Source organism: Cupressus sempervirens, chromosome 3 (genome assembly GCF_028749045.1).
Source record: "Cupressus sempervirens isolate cs-2001-9-10 chromosome 3, ASM2874904v1, whole genome shotgun sequence".
In the NCBI taxonomy this organism is placed as follows: domain Eukaryota; kingdom Viridiplantae; phylum Streptophyta; class Pinopsida; order Cupressales; family Cupressaceae; genus Cupressus; species Cupressus sempervirens.
The window spans coordinates 71,146,689-71,169,253 of NC_143120.1; the positions used below are offsets into that span (position 1 = coordinate 71,146,689).

General features: G+C 35.6%; 1 protein-coding gene across 17 annotated transcripts in view; it reads right to left on the reverse strand.

Moving 5' to 3' along the window:
* LOC149564836 (uncharacterized) overlaps positions 1–22,565 on the reverse strand; it is a 127,968-nt gene that overhangs the window by 102,332 nt on the left and 3,071 nt on the right. For all 17 annotated transcript variants that reach the window (XR_016361959.1, XR_016361962.1, XR_016361963.1 and 14 more), the window contains exons 2-3: positions 10,840–11,152; positions 3,868–4,032 (exon numbers count right to left, since the gene is read on the reverse strand). Coding sequence is in view for 4 of the 17 variants with exons in the window: in XM_089818407.1 (XP_089674533.1) it covers positions 3,868–4,032; positions 10,840–11,152 (478 nt within the window). In the remaining 13 variants the exon portion in view is untranslated. The remainder of the gene's footprint in view (positions 1–3,867; positions 4,033–10,839; positions 11,153–22,565) is intronic.

Below are 22,565 nucleotides of genomic sequence, written 5' to 3' on the forward strand. Positions count from 1 at the left end.
ATGTAATATGTGTTGACGGGACAATCACTCCTTTTAAAATTCTTTTCATATCTTTGGGTATCCATGTAATAACCTCAAGCAATTTGAACTAATAAAGGATGCCCTCCTTTAATAAAATTCCACAACGTATGCTCTTTCCACCTTGCTTGTGTGCCTATCAAGATTTCCATTCTTTATGCTATGGTGAATGTCCATAAGCAGCTCTAGATGTGGAGTTCGATTTTCAGATTGAAACAGCTAATTAGTAGAAACCGTCATGAACCATTGCAAATTCTCTTTCTATGTCCTCCTTCTTGATACCCCTTGAATTTGTACATCATACAATCCATCTTGATACCCATTTTCTATGCAAAGACATCTGCACATGCTTTATTCTCAAATATAATCTCAATGTCAATTATGGCATATTGCTTTATACATCCTTGATGATGACCATTTTCCTATTACAAATAAGGTTTCATTTCACAAGAGTGCATACAGCAAGCCATTCGCTGGGTGGACATTATCACATCAGATTGCATTATATGAGATTTACTATATATATATATATATATATATATATATATATATATATATATATATAGTTTATCAATCTTAGATTGAAACACTTTTCAATTCTATGTCTGACTTCTAACTGGATAACCAATATATATAATTGACTTTATTCTACACAAACTGTAATGATCCTTTACCCTTAATGACATTGATAACATCAAATGCTGCCAATGACATTAATTTCCACCCACTTAGTTAAAAACTTCAATGTTGATAATCTCTATGTAATTTTTGATGATGGGATTCCCATCATGCCTTTCACAATCATACTCGATATTTGACAGACTCAATACACGAGCTCACACAATAATTCAAAGCCGTATAAAGGCAATAATCAGCTGCAGTAATGAATTTTTCATGGTACTTGACTCTGTTGCAGAATATGTGATGTAACAATTTACTCTTGTTACGCTCATATCACAGGCATACATATGAAAAGCTTTGTTGAAATACAAAGGGCTTAGTAGTGATATGTCTCGACTCTCAACGCACTTCACAGAGAATATATTCTTATATATTCAAGTTGAACTTCACACCAAAGATATATAGAAACATAAATTCCATCTTAAAAATATAACATTATGATTTTCAGATGCTTCAAAACATAAACTGAGCACAAAATATATTGATCTCTTAAAGCCTCACCACACACAAAGAACATATTGGCAAGCTCCCACCTCATGTGGAACCTTACAACATGCAGTCTGAGCACTAAGCCACATGAAGATTCCTCAGAGTGTCCAACCAAGTCTGCAACTACAAGCACTTTCAACTGTGACCCACAATTGCGATCACTTTGATTGACATTTGCACCCTCAATTCTTTGCATTCATCTCCAATGTGAGAGTCTCACTGCAATAGCCAATGCAGATTGCAGCTTGATCAGAGATCTTCCCCTCAATAACAGTAGACTAAATGGCATAATTGCTAGCTAGCTTTTGAATCTAACAACTCTATCTGATTTTAGCCTCTCACATAATTCTCTATCTGGTTAAACTCCCAAGGAAGTGAACTTGCTCTAATGCCATGTTAAAGTTCTGAGGATCGCTGCAAATGTAATAGCACTGCCATAATGTTTGGTATGTATTTTCCAAATGGCAGCGTCCTCTTGTATTTGTAAGACGAATAAATCAAGAGAAGAAACATGTCTCATCATGAGACATGTCTACTCATCAATCATCAATATAATTGACATAATGGCAAACTTAATTTTATATATATATATATATATATATATATATATATGATCTCACAGGTTTATCCTACTAAAGCTACCAAAACATCAACACAATGCATTTTCCACACAAGAGGTAAGTAATTGGGGTCCAGTTACCAATCTCGGCTTAACTATGGTGTGCGATCAGGGAAGGACATATCCTTAGACTAAGGCCCAATCCTAGAATACTACAATCTGAAGACAAATATCCAAAATGGACTCCAAATCCCTATGTCCCCTGCTAATAGTTCGCTACAATGGTTTTTTTTTTGGTACCATGTCTACATTTCAAAATGTGTAATGATAGGGCAACAAGAATACACAAAGATCAATAAACCTATTTGGGTTGTCATTTCATTAACAATTTTTAAATTCACACGCAAACAGATCTACATTGGTCATATTTGATTTTCTTCCTGACTTACCAGATTCTCTCCTAGACCTGGGAATTCCTGGTTCAATTCTCTCAAAAACCTGATCCTTGTCAAATTCCGTCAAAAGTCCGCCCCAAAGACCAAATTTCACTGGGAATTCTCTGAGAAGAACCCAGGCAGAATTCAGACGACTTTTGGGCAACTTTGGTTTCCAGAAGAGGAACATGGACAGAATTTCGGAAAATTTTGAGAGAATTTGGTTGAAAAACACCCTATGTTTACTTTTTATTGAAGTTTTATTTTTGCCAAAGTAGACTTAAAGCACATGATTAGATTCAAATTACTAATCATATTTCATTTCAATTAAATGCTACTTTAGTAAAGGAATCAGGATGTATACAAGTGTCATGCATCTATTATGGAATGTATGGAATACACCACAATACATGCATATTTCATTTGAAGTAAATGCTACTTTAGCAAAGGAATCAGGATGTATACAAGTGTCATGCATCTATTATGGAATGTATGGAATACACCACAATACATGCATATAGCCTAACATGTATAGTAAACTATGGATTGAACAAAATCTGGATAATTCTGGATCCAAAGCCTGCTTTCTTGGCTTCATCCAATCTGATCCAAAGCTGCTTTCTTTGAATCATCAAGTATGACAATTGATGTGTGAAGCTTACAATATGGTAACAATCACAACCTTTTCCTTAAATGGGCCTGTAACGTTACTTTTTGTGCTACACATTTGCAACAGCAGAATGATGATAGTTTGCTTGCTGGTTTTCTATGATATTTGATCAATGATGGTTGATTATTATTGTTGACATTATCATTTCTGAACTGAAACATTGACATGGTGGTGTATTTTTCTATGTTGCTTTAATGTTAGCATAGTGGTGTATTAACTTATTTGTTGCTACATCTATGTACACACACACACACACATGTATATACACACTTGTATGTACGGTACCAAAACGAATCCGAACCCAACCCCAAAAAAATTTGACCAAATTTCGAACCCGAATCAGTACCGAAATCTGAACCGGCAACTAAGTTTTCTTACATTGGGTTATGTTCGCCTTCATGTCTTGCAATGTGTGAGAGCAATACCCCAGATTTGGAATACACGTCTCAAGTACTCATGTATACATCAATTCAAAAAGTATTCAGGTTTTACAAATTTACCACTTCTTCTAGATGCAAATGTCGAAGATGTTACAAACACCATGAAATCAAATGCTTGTTTTATAAATGTATATGGTATCCTGTAAATTAGTCAACTACAATTTTTCACTGCCTGTGAATCTCAAATGAGAATTCATTTGTGCAGACATCATCACTAGAAGATGTGAAATATAACATTATGTCTAATTGTAAATTAATCATTTCTCTGATTTGGTTTTCAGCAGTAATTACAACTAGAAAGTAACTCCAAGGTCAATTTACAGCAATTTCTATATGTAGATTAAGACTTTCAATTTATATACAGTGGTTCTTTTAGCAAAGGCCTCCAACATAGCAAAAGAATTTCAAGCAAACTATCTGCTAGCACACATATGCAAGACCTATATCAATAGTTCATGTCTCAATTAACTATTTAATCAAAGAAAAACACTTAAAATTAACACATCACTTTATTTTACAAAATACAAACTGCAAAGTTGCAAACAATTAGATTGAGCCAATAAAAGAGAATATTACCAGCTTGTCTAATAATGAAACTGTTACATGATTGTCCTTGCCTCCATACTTCGAGGCTAGTAAGACTAAGACCTAACACAGAAGCGCCAGTTATTAAACATAGAACAGGATTTAGACCCCGAACAAACAGAAGTCCAACTAATCCTAAGCCAATAAGTATTCCCCCTGCAAAAACATAAACCAGTTCACTGGTTATAAGTTTATAACTTCAAATTTATAAATACACTATGTCTAGATAACAATAAAGCATCCAAGAAGTTAGGAAACTGTGATTTCCGCAGATAAACATTGTGATAAGAATATTTTAATACAGCTGCACTATCATTTTTCTTCTCCAATATCTTTAGTACCATTTGCCCCCTCTTCATATAAGTATTGGATCAAACTAGTTTGAATATTTGTCTGAAGACAAAACTTTAATGCTACAATTAAAAAGCAAAATAGTAACATATAATATTCAGATTTCCACGATGTTTTGAAAATATTATACAAAATAATTATTAAGCTACAAATTATTTTTCCATTTAAAAGACATATATCTAATACTGAGGAAAATGCACACATTATATGGCTTTAGTGAAAATTCCCTAATAGCAGGCAGAAGCTTCTGCAAAGGACTTTGTCGAAGTTAAAAAGACATAAAGGAGCTGAGAAAAAATCCTTACAGGAAGTTATAATGTAATTTTCTCAAGACCAATTTTAGTGAAACTTAGAAAGTAGTTTAGAGAGTAGTCTATGCTACCCTTTGGCTAGGCACAGAAGCTCGACACCAAGACATGTAATCATCAAATAAACAAAGGCATTAAAGATACAACTATTGGGCATTGAAGTAAATATGTTAGTTGGCATTAAGTTTCTATTACGAAGTAACTGGCAAAATAATTGCTTGATATTAACAGAGACCGAGAGGTCAATATTTACAAAAGAATAAAACGATGTTGCCTTAGGAAACAATTGTAAAGAATTGAAACATTCTATTCTAGCTAAAAGAAAGCTAAAGAAAGCTAGCAGATAACTACAGACTATTTAATATTAAAAACATTCTAATATTTACAATAGATTACAAATAGATAACCATTAACTAATAATAGAAGCTTATCTATTATCGTAAAAACCTCCCTTAATGGTTAATCTATCCACAACACCAAGTTGTCATCTGAATTTAACAAACTTATCAGGACCAAGAGGCTTGATGAGATTGTCTGCAATCTGACCTGTGGTAGGAACATACTGCAAGTCTATTGTCTCGCCTTCAACCAATTGTCGTATGTAGTGGCAATGAACATCCACATGCATGGTTTGTTCATGAAAGATTGGATTCCGTGCTAATTTGATAACACCTTCATTATCAACAAACAAAGTGGTCAGCCCTACTAGTGACATTTGCATATCCCCAAGCATCTAACGAAGCCAAATAGCTTCACAACCTACCTTGACTGTCCCTCAGTATTCGACCTCTATGGAGGAGAAAGAAACTGGTTGTTGCTTCTTAATGGTCCATGTGACAGCACCGGATCCCAAACTAAACACATATCCAAAAGTTGACTTATTATTGTTAACAGGGCCTACTCAATCTAAATCTATGAACCCACTAAGTCTAGGATTAGAACTCCGAGATAAAGAAGTCCATAATTTGAAGTTCCCTTCACATAACGAAGCACACCCTTTGCTGCCATCCAATAATCAACCTTGGGAGCTATCATAAATGGTGAGATGTAGCTGATTACAAAGCTTATATGAGGCCTAGTAGGAGAGAGGTAGATGAGGGTGCCTACTAGTTGCATGTATGTAGTATCATCAACAGGAGGAGAATTAGACTTGGCGGATAACTTGAGACCTTTCTCCATGGGTGTAGATGCAGGCTTGCAATCTTGCATACAAAATTTGTCTAATAGAATCCTAGCATATTTGGACTAAGAGATGAATATACCAGAAGATTGTTGCCAAACCTCAACACCGAGACAATAATGTATGAGCCCAAGGTCAGTCATATCAAAAGACTGGCATAAATTCTATTTGATTCCCTATATCAAAGATGTTGAACTATCAATGATGATTAAATCATCCACATAAATAACCAAAAAAATGATGTCACTGTCAGTAGTCTTGATGTACAAATTTGAGTCTGAAGAACTCATCTGGAAGCCTTGACCACTGAGGTACTTATCAGTTTTCATGTAACATGTCTTAGGTACCTGCTTCAAGCCATAGAGAGTTTTCACTAATCTGAGAACCTGATGTTCTTTACCGCAACCTTGAAACTAGGAGGTTGCGTCATGTAAACCTCTTCATGGAGATCGCCAGTCAAGAAAGCACTCTTGACGTCCATTCGATGGACCTTCCAGCCAAACTAAATGATAACCAATACCCTATCACCGAGAAAAGCTCTTTGCAACTAAACAAGCTTTGTACTTATCCAAAGTACCATCAGAATTGTATTTGATTTTGTAAACCCATTTGCAGCCAATGGTTTCTTTCCTAGTGGAAGATCAAAAAAGACCTAGGTGTTATTCTTCAACATGCTTTGGTGTTTAGATGTCATGGCATGTTCCCACTCTGGAATTCCTTTAGCCTCCAAATATGTTTGAGGTTCAAACACACTGTGAATGTTGACCATGAGAGAAAAGTTAACAGACTCTGGAGGTTTGCTCCTTTTTCCAATCAATTCTCCCATCAATGAGCTCACCACCACGAAGATCAGCAAGTGTCTTAGCCCACGACTTAGGCCAAAGAGGAGAATGACCAACATTAGTATCAGGAGATAATCAAGTTCCTCATCTGAAGAATCTGGATGAAAATCAGGTGAAGAATCTATAAATCCGAGTGATCTTGCAGAAGAAGTTAGAGGTGTCTGTACAGGGATCACTGATATAACTAGAGCCCTCCCATCATGTGGACCTAATGGAAGTCTAACTCCCAAATCATGAGCCTTCATAGGCTAGTCTGTTGGATCAGGAACAAGAGAAACAAGCATGAATGGTCCTCGTTGCTCATCAAAGACTACATCACGACTATACAAGAGACGAGATGTCTTGGTGTCAATCAAGCGATAGGCTTTGTGAGGACTACTATATCCAGCAAGCATGAATTTCTAACTCTTGGCATCCAACTTAATGTAGGACACATCAAAGATCCAAACAAAAGCAAGGGAGCCAAAAACTTTCAGGTGACTAATTTTGGGCTTGCAACCTCACCAAGCCTCTTTCAGAGTCTTACATTGAACCGCCACTGTGGGTGATTGGTTCAAAAGATAAACTACAGTGTTAATTGCTTCTACCTAGAATTTCTTCAGAACATGTTTGTGTTCAAGCGTGGAGCGAGCCATCTCGGTAATAATTATGTTTCGATGTTCAACTGCACTATTTTGTTGTGGTGTGTGGGGTGTGGTTAACTAGTGCTTAATGCCATGAGTATCACAGAAGCTTGAGAAGTCATTAGAACAAAATTTACCCCCATTGTCTGACCTAAGACCAATAATAGATTTCCCAAACTCTTTTTCAACTAAAGGTTTAAACTTCTGAAATACAATAAAAGCATATGATTTCTTTTAAAGAAGGTATACCCACATTTTTCTACTGAAATCATCAACAAACAACAGAAAATACCTAGACCCAAGAATAGGAATGGCCATAGGGCTGCAAATATCAACATGAACAAGCTGAAGTACCTGAGAAGCTCGCCATGAATCACCACTGGTGAAAGGTGTGTGATGTTGCTTCCCAGCCTGACATGCATCACAAACTCCAAGCTGTTGACTCTGAAAATTTGGAAAACCAAGGATAAGCTCTTCTCGAGCAAGCTGAGAGAGATAATGCACATTTAAGTGCCCATACTGTTGATGCCAAAGTGTGCTAACAGAAGACCATCGAGCAGCCGTACCTAAGTCCCATGAATCACCAAAATCAACATGTCAAAAAAGACCATGATCCTCAAGACTCACTGCAACAATAGACTAAGTCGCCATATCAATAATGGTAGACTGATGTGAATTGAAGGTGACTTCTAACTATGGAGAATGTCACAGTAACTGATTGAGTGAGAGTAGATTTAGTTCCATCCCTGGAACGTAGTACACATCGAGGAAAATGAGATTCCTCCCAATACATTGAATTTAAATGTTGCCTTTTCCGACAACTATATACTCTTCTTCACCACCAAAAATAACAGAATATGAATAAGACTAGTAGTCAATAAACCAATCTCTATGATGGGTGAAGTGACGAGAGGCACCTGAATCAATGTACCAGGCAGACGACTTCATATGATCTGTAGGTCTTTTAGCCATGAAGGTGTAAAACACAAATTCCGTCTACGGAGTGTGCTTTGCATTGTTCACTTTGGGTTGCAAACCTAATTGCTTAAACTGGGCAACTAAGCATTTCCGACATTCAACCTTCGTGTGACCAAACTTGTGGCAATAGTTGCATTGAATGTCCTTCTTCCGACAACCTTCTGAATCAGAAGCAGAGGATTTCTGTTGGTAAGGTTGTTGAGACTTGCCTTTATCCTTCTAAAAGGATTTAGTAGCAAAGCCTTGCTCTGAGGAGGTAGAGTTGGAATAGCAACCAAACTATTGTTTCCACCTATCTTGTTAAAGCAAAAGTGTGTAGAGCTCTATGAACTTCAAATCAACACCAAAAGATGTGATGTGGATTCTCGATAAATTGCTCGTAGGGCTTGGGTAAACTCCGAAGAGTGATAACCACAATGTCCTCTTCCTCCATCTTGCGACTAATGGCAAGCAATTGATCACGGATTTCCTGAAGCCTACTCAAGTAAGCATGGTGCGATGTTCGCTTATCCATGATAATAGAAAACAGAGTCTTCTTCAAGAAGAAAGCTCTGCTTTTGTCAAAAGTCTCATTAAGATTTTTGAAATGTGTCGATATCTCGGCAGTTATCTTATCGGATGAAATCTGAAAGAGCAGATCATCAGCTATGAATATTTTGAGAAGCATCACCGCCTCCCGATTATTCAAATCCCATGTATCCTAATTAGTACCAAGGGCAATCAGACGCTGTGCAACACCTAGAACAATCTAATCAGTATTCCAATATTCAAAAATTACTATTATCCACAATTTCCAAGTGCCATAGTTCCGACCATTGAATTTCAAATTGCCCTCGAGCATAATATTTACCAGAGATGCCATGGCACATTTTCCGATGAAAAAGCATGAAAATTTGTGAAAGCACATACTTCTAGGCAAAAAATGGAAGACCCAGAAAATTTGAAGGGGTACCCAGAAGAGAGCTTGAAAACCCAGAAAGAATATGTTGTCGATTTTTTGATCCACTGGCTCAAAAATTGAGGCATGAAAATCGAGGGACCCAAAAAAACAGACAACCCAGTGGGTATGTCAAAAAACCCATCGAGAATTTTTTTTTTTAAATTGATCCAATACAAAATTTTATGGTTTTCAACAAAGACAGCCCTGCTGCCAAAAAAACCACAAAAAATGGCAGAAATGTGCATAAAAAACAGACGGAAGATGCAGAAAAATGGCCGCAAGAAGAAAATATCACCAAAAAAAAGTTCGAAAAATATTGCTCTAGAAATTTCGAACAAAAAATTATAATATTTTTCGAAAAAAAATTCAAAGAATTGGCTTTGATACCATATTACTAAGTAATTGGCAAAACACTTGATTGATATTAACAAAGACAGAGAGGTCAATATATACAAAAGAGTAAAACGATGTTTCCTTAGGAAAGGATTGTAAAAAAAAAACATTTTATTCTAGCTATAAGAAAGCTAAAGAAAGCTAACAGATAACTAAAAACTAATTAATTTTAGAAACATTCTAATATTTACAATAGATTACAAATAGATAACCATTAACTAATAATAGAAGCTTATCTATTATCGTAATAGTTTCAACATATTGCTGGAAACCTGAATAGAGAATTAGGTCGCAAGCTGAAGGATTCATTAGAGAGGGGATCGTGGGAGTTACCAAGCTGGTCACGCCTCATGGAGGGGCATGCATGAGGTATAGCAAGGTGTAGAACAGATTCAAACAAGCTCAATTGGCATATGGAAGTGACATGGGTCCAATGGAAGCAATCATCACTTGAAGAGTATTGATATAACCTGATGCCCAGTTTTTGTTATCAATGTCGAATGTTATTATAAATAATATACAATTCCCCAACAATATTACAAACTGTAAACTAGAACAGAAATGTTCCATCATCTACATGCATGACAACTGTTTGATACAACGTAAATTTTTCAAAATGTTGCTCTCTACCTGCTGCTAATCCAGCATGGGTTGGTTGTAACAATGTTTTGAATCATTCTTACATTGTACTACCGTTTCCTGCTAGTTATTTGTGCTGGGGAAGATATAACCTCCCACATGATATAATTAGTACATCTGATAACACCAAAAAATATGTGATGGAAACTAATGTCATAAAAATAGGATAGTAACTAATCTCATGTATGGGTTCACTAATGTTTGTTCATGAAGACTGAAAAGTGAAATTATTTACAAATTTGCAATTTCCCCTTGAAAAAAAAAAATTGAGCATTATAGAATATTACATAAGGCTATTTAAATTGCACACAAAAGGCTTTTAAATGACAGGAGCACATTGCATAAGATATTTCATGTTTTGAATCTAGTGATACATGGCCCATTAGCACAACAAGATAACTATATAATCTTTTGATGATTCCATTTCTCTCAATCAACCAGTATATTGCTACAATAAATGAAAAAAAAAAATAGGTGAAAATCCTAATCAGGGAGTACAATCCTAATCAACCCATAGGTTAGCATCACGCTTAACTACCATGGAATTGATGAGATTTGGAGCAGAAATAGCAAAACATGTCAATCTATTTAGATGACCAGCTTTGTCAGACAATCAATAACAACAAAACAAAGGAAAAATAGTAAAGACTTACAAAGGTAAATCTTAGAATGAACATTCAGTTCATTAAGGAAACACTTATTAGCATACCATATGGAATTCCAAAACAAAAGTCATGGATTTTTGCAGCCTTCCTTTGTTCTTGGATGGGTTCATTTTCTGTCGTGTGAGATTTATCATCTTCTTTTCCAGAAACCTCTTTTGATATATCTGCTAATGACTCCTTTGCCTTTTCCACTTCTCTATCTAACTCCTCAATTGAGTTCCTCAAAGAATGAAATGGCTCTGTGTCAGGGTTTTCAAGTCCCTTGTTCTCTCCATTCCATGTTACAGCCTCATGTACACCATCAATATCTTTAGGGCCCTCGACAACATTCCCTTCAAATTGTAAATCAGTTGGTCCCTATATGGAGGGAAAAAAATCGTAAGTCTGGTTTTGACAATATACAATTCAAGTAACCTTGGTATGGAAATTAATATTTGCCAATCAGTGACCAATCGATGCAGTAATATTTGCAAGACAAATGCAATCAACACATGTCATATATCTTATAAGTACATTGCTACTTCTTTTGAAAACAATGGTATAAGTCATTTGTTTTCATAACATTACTTGCAAATAAAAAATCACCACATATGGGCATACAGAAATTTGGAATGCTGAACTAAAGAAGCAATGATATAAACTTCCCAGGGTAATAAAATGTCCGACCAAACAATACAAAATCGAAGTTATTTGTTCTCAAGCAATATGCCTCACATTCATAATAAGCAAAAACAGCAACAGGTCCCAAAGAAGAGTCTGCAGTATCAATCTACATTGTTTTCTGGGTGTCAACACAGAAACATTACACCAAAAACTCAGCATCTGTAACAAAAAAGAGTAGCATAGTAGCCTGAGCAATCACTAGGATCATTAAAAAAAACCAAGACAGACAGCAAATCATCTTTACTATATTTCTCTCTAAGGCCCTACAAAGAAGAAAGGATTGACCTTAGTTACACATAACATTACTTTGACCACAACTCTTGATCCAATTTTGATCATAAGTATTAGCTAAATAAGCTAAGCAAGTCACTTTTCTCAAAAAGACTAGAGTATGTAACTCAAGAAAACTCCTAATGATTATGCAAGAAGTTGCAGTAAAGAATAAAGAAGAATAAAAAGCTCATAAGTCTCCAAGGTAGTCATCTCTGAGGAGACCTTAACAACTGGTCAGTTCACTACAAACCTGATAAAAGAAATGGTCTGAACAGTAGAAAAATTGACAGTTAAAGCAAGCAGCATTTATGTAATTGTTAGTTTGTGTATCAACGCTGTTGTAAGCAGTGGTTTCGCCTATGCAAAGTAGTGGTTTCATCTGATGAGAGAATACAGAGTAATAACCATAAATGATGTCTTTTCCTTTTCTAAATCATTTTGCCTACCTTTTTGACCTTTTGAAGATGTGTAAATGTTTTAAACTTTTGAACAGAAATTTGTAAAAGGATTGGTTGAGAATAAACTGATTGCTGACAAACTTTAATGTCTTATAGAGATGGACCATGTGAGGGAAGCAAGTGGAGTAATTTGCAGAGCTTAGGTGTCCAGACGTGATCTTTATGAAAACAATGTCCATAGAAGCCTTGTGAAGGCAGTAACCCTGTAAAAGCTTGGAGTTGGTGGCAAGAGGTAGAATATCATCGCAGAAGTTTTTCCCAAACTGGAACTTTCCAGGGTAACAGTCCTCTTGTCCACTTGTGTTTCAGGTATCCTTGCTCTTTGTTTTACATAATATGTACTCCCATCCTTTTACGAAGACTCGCAAACAAATCTAAGCACATAATGACTTCTTTTCGATAGAATCGTTCAAGAAATGGCAACTTAAATCACTTACTGTTCGGGAAATTTTGATTAGAAAGAGCAGCTTTATATCCCTTGTTGTGTAGTTTTATGTAGGGTAACAGTTATGAAGATTTATACCAAACTACAGAGGCATATCTTAGTTAAAAAAAATTTATGGCAATTTTATAGTTAAAAAAATTCTACAATGTGGGATTTAAACTTGAGAAGGATGGCTCATGAGGAGCGGAGAGAACACTAAGATAGTGAGAGAAAGGTTGAGAAAACTAAAGGAGTGTTAGTTAACAGATTCGTCTTTGTGAATATATCTGAAAATGACTCCTGAATGCCCTGGATGGAAAGACGAAATCAGAAACCAACAGTTGGGTGAGTGTTTGGTAATCACTTCCCTCTGAATTTTTTAGTTGTACAGCTACCTCAAAAGATATTCAAGGAAAGAAATTACTGGTATGCCTTTAACCAGAAGGCATGGACGGCGAGCAACCTTCTATCCATAAACAAGGATAGTTATAACTTATGACAATCTACAAATACCAAAGTACAAACCAAGAACATAAAGATTCCAGTTCAATATTCAAATCAACTGGTCAGAGAAAATGTTAAAAGTTAATTTCAGATATTTGTGACGCAATGAAACTCAAAGATCCCTTTGCATACATGGACATATTTAATGAACGGGGATTTATCTAAGGCACTTGCATTGATACAAAGATCAATAGCAATCCAAACTGAATGTATTCAAAACTCCAAGATCTTAACTACATCACAATCCAAAGATCCCCATACACAGAAAGCTATATCTGAAAAATAAAACACACTCTCCTCTTCTCCTTTACAGTTATTACAAAGTTGGAAAAGAATCCCCTCTTTCCTGTAGCTCCCAGGCCTTTGGAAAAAGCAGAACCCCTCCTCCCGAAAACTTTCTGCAATAAATAATTACAAGTGATATTCTGTTTTCATAACCGAATCTTAACAGTCCACCCCTTTTCATTTTATTATCTTTGGCTTTCATGCAATCCTCCTCCTAAAGGCTTTTATCTAATTAAATATATCCCATCGAAACATTATGGATGCTACTTCAGGAAATCAATATAAATTTCAATGCTAGTAACCAGGCAGCATTGGTAGGATGTGTTCTATTTTAAGAGGCCAACATGTGTCTTGTTGTCATTACCCTTGATAAGCGACATGCAGAGAGGACAATTTTGCTAGGCGCACCCTGCCATGTGCTGGTATGGTAACTCATCTGTCACATATAGACTACATTCAAGAAGGGGAATGGTTGCCTAACAAGCTCCAACCAAGTAATCTGTTTATTTGAAATCAAAGGAGCCAACTCTTTGGAGCCCATCAAACTATTCGCTCTGATCCATTGCCAAACCCGATGCTCAATAGAGAAGAGGGGAAATCACAACTTTCTTTTCTAATAAAAAGATCTGTCCATCTTTCGAGGAGATCAAACAACCATTCCTCAGGATCATGTTTTATCACCATGGTGGTACTTTGACGGATTCCCACATTAAGCTACCATATCCTACTATCATAGAACTTGCCATTTGATCTTTGTTGAAAGATGATTGGAAGATATCCGCCCCTGCGCAGGAAATTACAATGCAAAACATATCCACCCCTTTGGTATACCAAATAGAAGGGAAAACCGAAAGCAAGAGATTGAACAAAACCAAAAGACTAAAAGCAACTAAACACACACACAAAAACGCAAGAAAGGATGTTGAAGACTTCAAAAATCAAGCATAAGCTTAAATAAATGAAAAATAAAAAGGACTTGATGAAAGCCTTCGGTAAAACGATTCATTATGTAAATTGGGGTCGATTGGTTGATCAATGTTAGCCATGCATTAAATAATAAACTATCTCAGAGAAATTCAAGACTAAGTTGAAAAAGTTTCGTAGTGTTACCTACATTTTGATGTGACAAAATGCAGGGCAACAATGCATGCAACAACTATTGATACATGAAGAAAGATTGCAATGGTAATATTGATATTAAACCTTTTACTGGTTATTGTTTCAATTGTTGGCTTTATGGACATAAGTCCCATGAATGCAAAGCTAGATCAAATCAGAGGACAAATAAGAGACCTATTGGAAGTAACAATGTTATATCTATTGGGGTTACATGTTACAAGTGCAACAATTTTGGACATATTGCTAGAGATTGCAAATTCCAGGTGAATCAGAATGGACCAAGGTATGGAAATTCAGTTGTTACATGTTTCGAGTATAATAATCTAGGGCATATAGCTAGATATTGCAGGTTTAATGGATCTATGAACAATGGAAGAATGCATAATTTAGAAGATACAATTACAATGGAAGAAGGAATAATGGATCAAACCAAGTAAACTATGAAAACATCAATAAAACATTTGTAAAAGAAAGTAAGAGTGGAAATGAGAAAGTGTGGAAGGATAAATATCAGAATGTGTCATCAAAGAAGGGAGAGTCATGCCAAGCACTGGACCCTCTACATCAGCTTGAATTGGCTAGCATAGCTTTAAAATAACATGTGCAAAGAATATCTTGCCCTCGTATTTGCAAAAGTAAGAGGTGTGAGCTTAGATTAAGGTGAATCAAGGTTTGAGAGACATGATATCTTTGATCACAAGCCTTGATGTGTTGATCTAAGACATCGTTGTGAGTTTTCATGGTTATTGTCTATCCAGCAGCTTTTTCCTAAATGCGACATAACGCATTAATTGCAGATCAATTTGTGAGAATGTATTGGGTAAAATGGATTAATTCATCACTGTTTACATTGCCTCAGCTTGAGCAGAGTGAGATGAAGGAGATTTGAGCAGTTGTGCAAATCTTTTCAAAGGATTTCGTGTAAACCCTACCTTGACAACATGAACAGTATTTAATTTGTGTTGCAAGCTTGGTTTGGAGTTGTTTACAATAGATTACATTTTATTAGAGATGGATACACCTCAAATTAATGATGCCAAGGAAAGGACAAGTTATCATTTCAAGCAACGTCCTTTCAAGTCCATAGAGGATGATCCTAAGGGTGCATTCTCACAAACCCCTGATGGAGTGTTACATGTAGAAGATATAAGGGCCTAAATTCATTGCAAGTATCAAAACATTGGTAATGTCATCATTTGGAGTTATTTGAAAGACATTTATAATGAGGATAGAACCTACAAGAATGAATTCAAACATCTAGAAACCTTAAACATTGTGCAAGTCATGGATTTTCAGAGAATTCAAGGAATTGGAATGGATTGAGATAGTATTACGTCGAATTCATGATCACTATTTCTAGTTAGGAGACCTGCCAGTGAAAATCACAAAATAACTTATTCGTCTTGTTACTGGTTTTGACAATGCTGGAATTGTACCTACAGCACCGAAGCTTGTGAAGAAGGTCGAAAAATATATTAGTTCTAAACGGGATAAGCGTGCAATAACCCTCGTAGATATCAGGCAGAAGGATGTGAGGTTGATTTCAAAAATTATGCGATATAAGATGCATTACAGCAGTGGACACAATTCAGTATCCACAGGTATCATCATATTGCATATGAGATGGTAATTAAGCATGAACATTTTGACATATGTGAAATCCTGCGACAACAATTGTTGGATAACATAGAAGGATTAAGCATGATAGATCACAAGTATTTAGATATTGGATCACCGATTCTGCATATTGTTTTCCAGAATATCCATAAATTTCTTAACATACATCCTGATGCATGGAAAGATGACAGTCCTAAAGCACTTTGATCACTGAGCACTACAGAATGCAAGATAAGAAAATAATACACAATGACGTATTTGGTTTTTTTAAAAGGCTTCCAAAGAGGGATGAGGCAAAGAGTTAGGATTCCTAGGGAAATTGTAGAGAAGTCTACAGATTCAATGTGTTTCATGGAGGAAACTAATAGCACATGCATGGAAGCAATTGAACCAAGGGTTCAATGGATCCTACCCATGGAACATAAGGTAGACCCATTCATACTGGTGCAACATGTAGATGTTATTCTTGCATCTGATAAGTACCCTAATGCAAAGAGAGGTAGAACTTATAAAGAGAAGTACATTAAGGTTGTTATAACCCTCAGCTGCTTATAACATTGACAAGTTCAAGAAATTTGGCATTTTGAAAAACACTTTGCAAGCTAACTCAATATTATGAAAAGTCTATGTTGTAGTTGCATTCAGAACACACATATATAGAATTCTAAAATAATTTGAACGCAAAAATCATAACTCATGATGCAACCAATTATGTTGAACTTCAATGCTGAAACTTAACTATCATTTGCACTAACATCCACCTTTATTGAATTCAGATTTGATTGCTATCATGAGTAATAGCAATTGGAATTACAAACACAAATATAATTATGAAGAACCTGATATCCAGCCAGATTTAAATATGCAACCACTTGTAATGAAGAATTCGGGCCTCCTACAAGTGACATGAGTATATGAATGGACTCACCACCTTGCGGTATAAAATACAGTCCCAAATAAGACCACTGCTGCTATAATATGAAACATAAGCCTTCAAGCAAATCACTGACTTTCTTTAACAGCAATGCCAAACAAATTCCAGAAATTATTCTTCTCCCTAGATACAGTATGAACAGTAGGAGATATTAGCAAATAGCTTTACCTCAGCAACTATTTGCAAAGTGATTCCAGAATAACTCTCAAATTCGAATCTAACATACTTCAGCTATAGATCCAATGGAACAACTCAGAATTCAGACCCTTATACTTCAGCAAGGGCACAAAAATCAAAACTCAAAAAAAGCCACAAATGCATCAAAAGCAAATAAAATATTCAAGCATGTTTTTCTCAACAAATGGGCTTGTATTTATAACCTCCATATGCCCATTTTGTTGCCAAAATGTAACCTCACTCAAGAAGCCTCACCACACAACATTAATTAGAAGCTTCCATTAGATTCTCTCACTTGACTTGGCTTAACTAATTAATAAATAGCTATTTCCAATGATAACTCAACTCTCAACTTCAGTGAAATTATAAAGTTAAATTATAACTTTATAATAAGCCATTTAATAAATTAATTATAATTTGGCCACTAAAATTATAATAACTCCCAAAATACTCATTATTTAAATATGTCATCTAAAATAGGAGTCATACCTTTTATTTCTCCATGTAACTAAATTACTTTCCAAAAATAGAAAGGGTCCATCTCTAACAACACCCAACTTACCACAAATAGTAAGTACAAAAAACTAAGCCCAAGCGAAGTCCAATCTAAACCAAACGAAGACCAACTTGTAGCTCACTGAATTGTGGAGAAGATAAAGCCCTCCCAAGCCAAGCCATTGCCTCAAATGACCCTCTATCCACAATAATCAGCATACAAGGATCACAATAATAGGCTAATCCCCGAAACTCTGATACTAACAAAAATGGGGACATTACAAAGGTAAGGGAAGAGCTCATTATAGGCTCTAGAAAGAAGAAAAATGAGAAAATTGTGGATAAAATTACAGAAAAGGAAGGAATCACAATGAAGCAAATGGTTGCTCTTAGGACAGAGAGCGAGGTTAACAAGCAAGCTAAGATTGATGTCCCTACTTCTAAGAGACCAACTAAAGAAGTGAATGATAATGTGCAGCCACTAGAGGTACCATATTTTTCCATCAGAGGTGGTCACGAAGTCTAAGGTCACTCCCATACCTCAGAAAGGATAACTTTACCTGTCAAAGTAGAGAAAGGTATAGTAGAGCCTTTAGCAAAGCCTTCTAGGACTCCAAGACCCTAGGCAAGGCTAAGGGGCCTACTGATGTGAGTTTTCTTCCACTACAACATGCAAAATCAAATAATCAATGTTTCAGGGAGAAACACCAAAGACACAATCCTCTCTTGATATAAGATCATCTCTCATGTTGAGCTTGCAAAGTAAGATCATGAAAAGACTTCAAGGTTCCTTCTTAACTATGGACTTCACTCCATTTTATGATGTGATATGCTAGTTATCACAATGGAACTTACACTATTTATTCAATGGATACCAACTCTTGCACTTCTAAAGATTTGGCTTTACAACATGCAATGAAAATGTAGGTTCTTACTTTCCAATTCTCCACTTCAACTTAAATTTATAACTTCTATATCTACTTCTACTTCTACTTCTAACTATGAATTCAAGGAATCATGAATACACTCCAACAGCTCCACCCACCTAGTGCAAGCTTCTAAGGAATAACAAATAATTTTCACATCAATATCCTCTCTCCAATCCCATCATCTGGATGGAAACCAAAGAATGAACATCAATTGAAGTTAAATGTTTTCATCAGCTTAGCATGCAAGGCACCCTTACCATCGGCAAGAGGCTAGTGGCTCAGATTTGTTCGAGTCAAACAAGGAAACATCCACAATAACTTCCATTCAACTAAACTAATTCAACATGAAAATAAATCTATACCAAGTGAAAGATTGAGGAAACCATGCAATACTACAGAGCAATATCAACTAATTCACCATGAAGAACCAAAAATGAACTATCCATTACTTTGAAAAGAACTATGAAACAACTTCATCAAGTCTCTCTCTTAGCTAGCCTACTCTAATCACCTAGCTCTCTACTACCTCCAGTCTCTAAGCTAATCTCCTCTAATCTCTAAAACTAATTCTAATGAATTACAAATGAGAAGGCCTTGGCCTTTTATAGCAGTTCCATTACCACGAGGGGACAAGATCGTTTCAAGATCAAGGGTCAAGATATCTTCCCACAATCCCTAATTAGGGTTGCCAAATTTGCAACCAATTACATTAAGGCACCAATTCATGGGCCAATTAAAAAATTACAATGATTTTGATAGCCAATGAGAAAATAGGACACTTGGCACAATTTGATTGATTGTGCTTGAAACTGAAAATTTCCAATTGGAGGCACATAATTGCTACCTCATCATCCTTTGGAATTTCCTCATGGAATTGACTTGAATTGCTTACGTCTTCATGAACCCATGAACTAGATCTCTCTTGATTTTCCTTGAATATGTCCTCATGTAGCTGGATCCTCTGTGCTTTCCTCAATTTCCTCTTGATTCCGACTTGAGTTTGCGAGTTGATAGCTTGACCAGGAATCATTCCTTCTCACTTGAGTCCTCAGTATTGAACCACCTTCTTGTAGTTCCGCTTGAAGTCTTGAGGCCTTGATCATCACCTTGCTCTCTAGCTCCTCCTCCTTGAATTCGCCTTGCCAAACAAAGGAGAAAAGCATTAAGTTTGGGGAGGAAAAATATCTGAAAATAAAATCACATCTATAATGAACAAAATTCATCCTAATTCAAAACCAACCACTTTGCAAAGTTGAGGTAAATTTTAATCTCATCACAATCCAAAACCATTTATTTTAATTATTTTATTTTTATTCTAATTTTCATCACTCTATCTCCTCTTTTTTTTTAATAGAGAGGTAGGTTTTAGCGATTGACAAAGAATGATAGTTGGCTAGGGAACTTTACGAAGATTTGAAATTTCCACAAGATATTGTATCCTTAAAATTTCCTCATTTGAACATTCCGTGGTGATTTCTTGCTCTATCCTCTTTTAGTGGCGGAATTCACTGTCCTTAAGAGGAATTCTCCCCATCTATTCTCATTTTCCACCAACTCTTATTGCCTCCAAAAAAACTATTTAATCACTTTCTTGTGCACTTTACTTGGTTGTTTTGCAAGTTGGTAGGGAGAGAATCAAGTTTCATCAATATTAACTAGAGCAGAATTTTGAGGTAGGCGGGGATAAAATTCTTGGAAATAGTCAGATCCCGACCTAGTGCCAAGATTTCGCAAGTTAACTCCCCATAGTCATTTTTTTAGCTCAGGAGGAAGGAGGTTTTGTATATTATAACATTGAAGTATTAGTTACATTTCTTATACTTTTAGGTAACATTTATATAATTAATATCAGAATGTTTGAGATAGGTTTCAATTTCATAGGAGTTATAATAAAGATTCTAGATTTTGGGGGTTTTCAAAAAGTTCTAGACTTGATTACAAGCTATCAATCTCACAAAATCAATTTCTGATTTTCTTATTTAGGTTTTGATTTTCTAAGATTGAAATTCCTAATCCTTGAACTTGCACTCTTCAATTCTCAGTTTTCACAAACATTTACTTCTTTAAATCCAATAGCAGCATACTGCAATCACACTTGAATGTTTGATTTCCACATCTTGACTGTCCAACTTGAATGCCTCTCCTTGGTTCACTCTGCACTTGATTACTTTTCCCTTGCATTGTGTTGAACTATACTTCACATTAGAGAGATACCTATTCTAGAACCAAAAATGACAACCTTGAAAGGCATTCTGGTATAGACTAGGCATAGGACCTATTGAACGAGACATAAAAAAGCACAGTTTTATGCGAAACTATTCTATATTTGTGGAGTGGTACAAATCTACAAATCAGCAAAGAGTTACATAGAACACTAAGTTGCACAATACCATGCCAATAAAACCTTGGGAGGAAAAATCCAAGGATTTTGTGCTTGGATTATTGCACGGATTTTGTCCTTTGATTCCATACATAGAGATAGGTAATGATTATATCTTTGTAGTGGTGGACAATTTGTCTATTAAAGCACATCTTGTTCCTTGTCAGAAGTTGAATGATGGATCCACAATAGTCGATTTATTATTCAAGGAGATGGTATAGTTGAATGGGTTACCATACGACATTACCTATAAAAAAATATATGATGTTCCTCACACAATTTGTGGAAGAAATTGGGCACACAAATCAATTATAGTTCTACATATCATCTGTAGGTGAATCAGTAGCTAGAAGTTGTCAAACATATTTTTGGCAATCTAATCAAATTTCTTGTAGGACAAAAGCCTACACACTGAGACTCTATGTTAGTGGAAGAATGTTTTCATACAACTCATTGATTGAATCATCAAAGAAGACATCATTTGAAATATTGTATAAGGTGTCCCCATCAGGTATCACAAATCTGTTAAGGATGAAAGATGGCAAGCACGAGCACAGAGGATGAAAACTTCAAGCATAGCATGAAGCAAATTAGTGCACAAGTGAAGAAGCATTTAAAGGAGAGCACCAAAAAATAAAAGTTGCACATAGATGAGTGCCAAAAGGAGAAGACTTACACAAAAGGTGAGTTGGTGCTAGAGAATCTATGAAAGAAGTGATTTCCCAAAGGAACATACAACAAGCTAAAGCCCAAGATGATCACCCCATGTTACATTAGAGCAAAGTTCTTAAGAATGCTCTTAAAAAAATCCTACTAGAAGTGTTGGATATCTCATTAGTATTCAATGTATCTAATGTGCACTCTAACGGTCTAACCACATGCTAATGGATTCAAATGTCAAGCAATAGATGGAAGTGCAAGAATAGAGAAAGGTGATATCAACTGCATAGATCTTAGACATGTAAGTTGGTAAAAGACCTAATAGAGCAACTACAAAGAATATCTTATTTCACTCAGAGGGTGAGGGACCTAAAGAATGTTTTTTAATATAAAAAAAGCAAGAGGGTGCTGGCACATGGTACATAAGGTACTCGAGTATTAACAGCACAGAGATTGTACATTAATAGCAACGAACACACTATCAGCAATATAAGTAACACAATAAATATTCTAATAAATAATACAGCACAAATTACAAATAGACTAATCTCCTTATATAAAGATTGGGGGATGAAACCATGCAAAACAATAAACACGACATGACTCACCCAACACTAAAAACAGTTACTGAAAAAAACAAGAAAAAACACTTGCCACTATGGTGACTAATTACAACATAAGCCTTGTCTTCTAATAATTATTTAATATTATTATAATAGCCCCCCTTAAGGCTTACTCATTAAAAACAAACTAATAACACCCTAAATCATAAATCGTCACTTTTTGGAAGCTTTTCTCTGAGAACAAACCATACCCCAAGTACAACTCTATCAAGCTCCCTTGAACATCTGT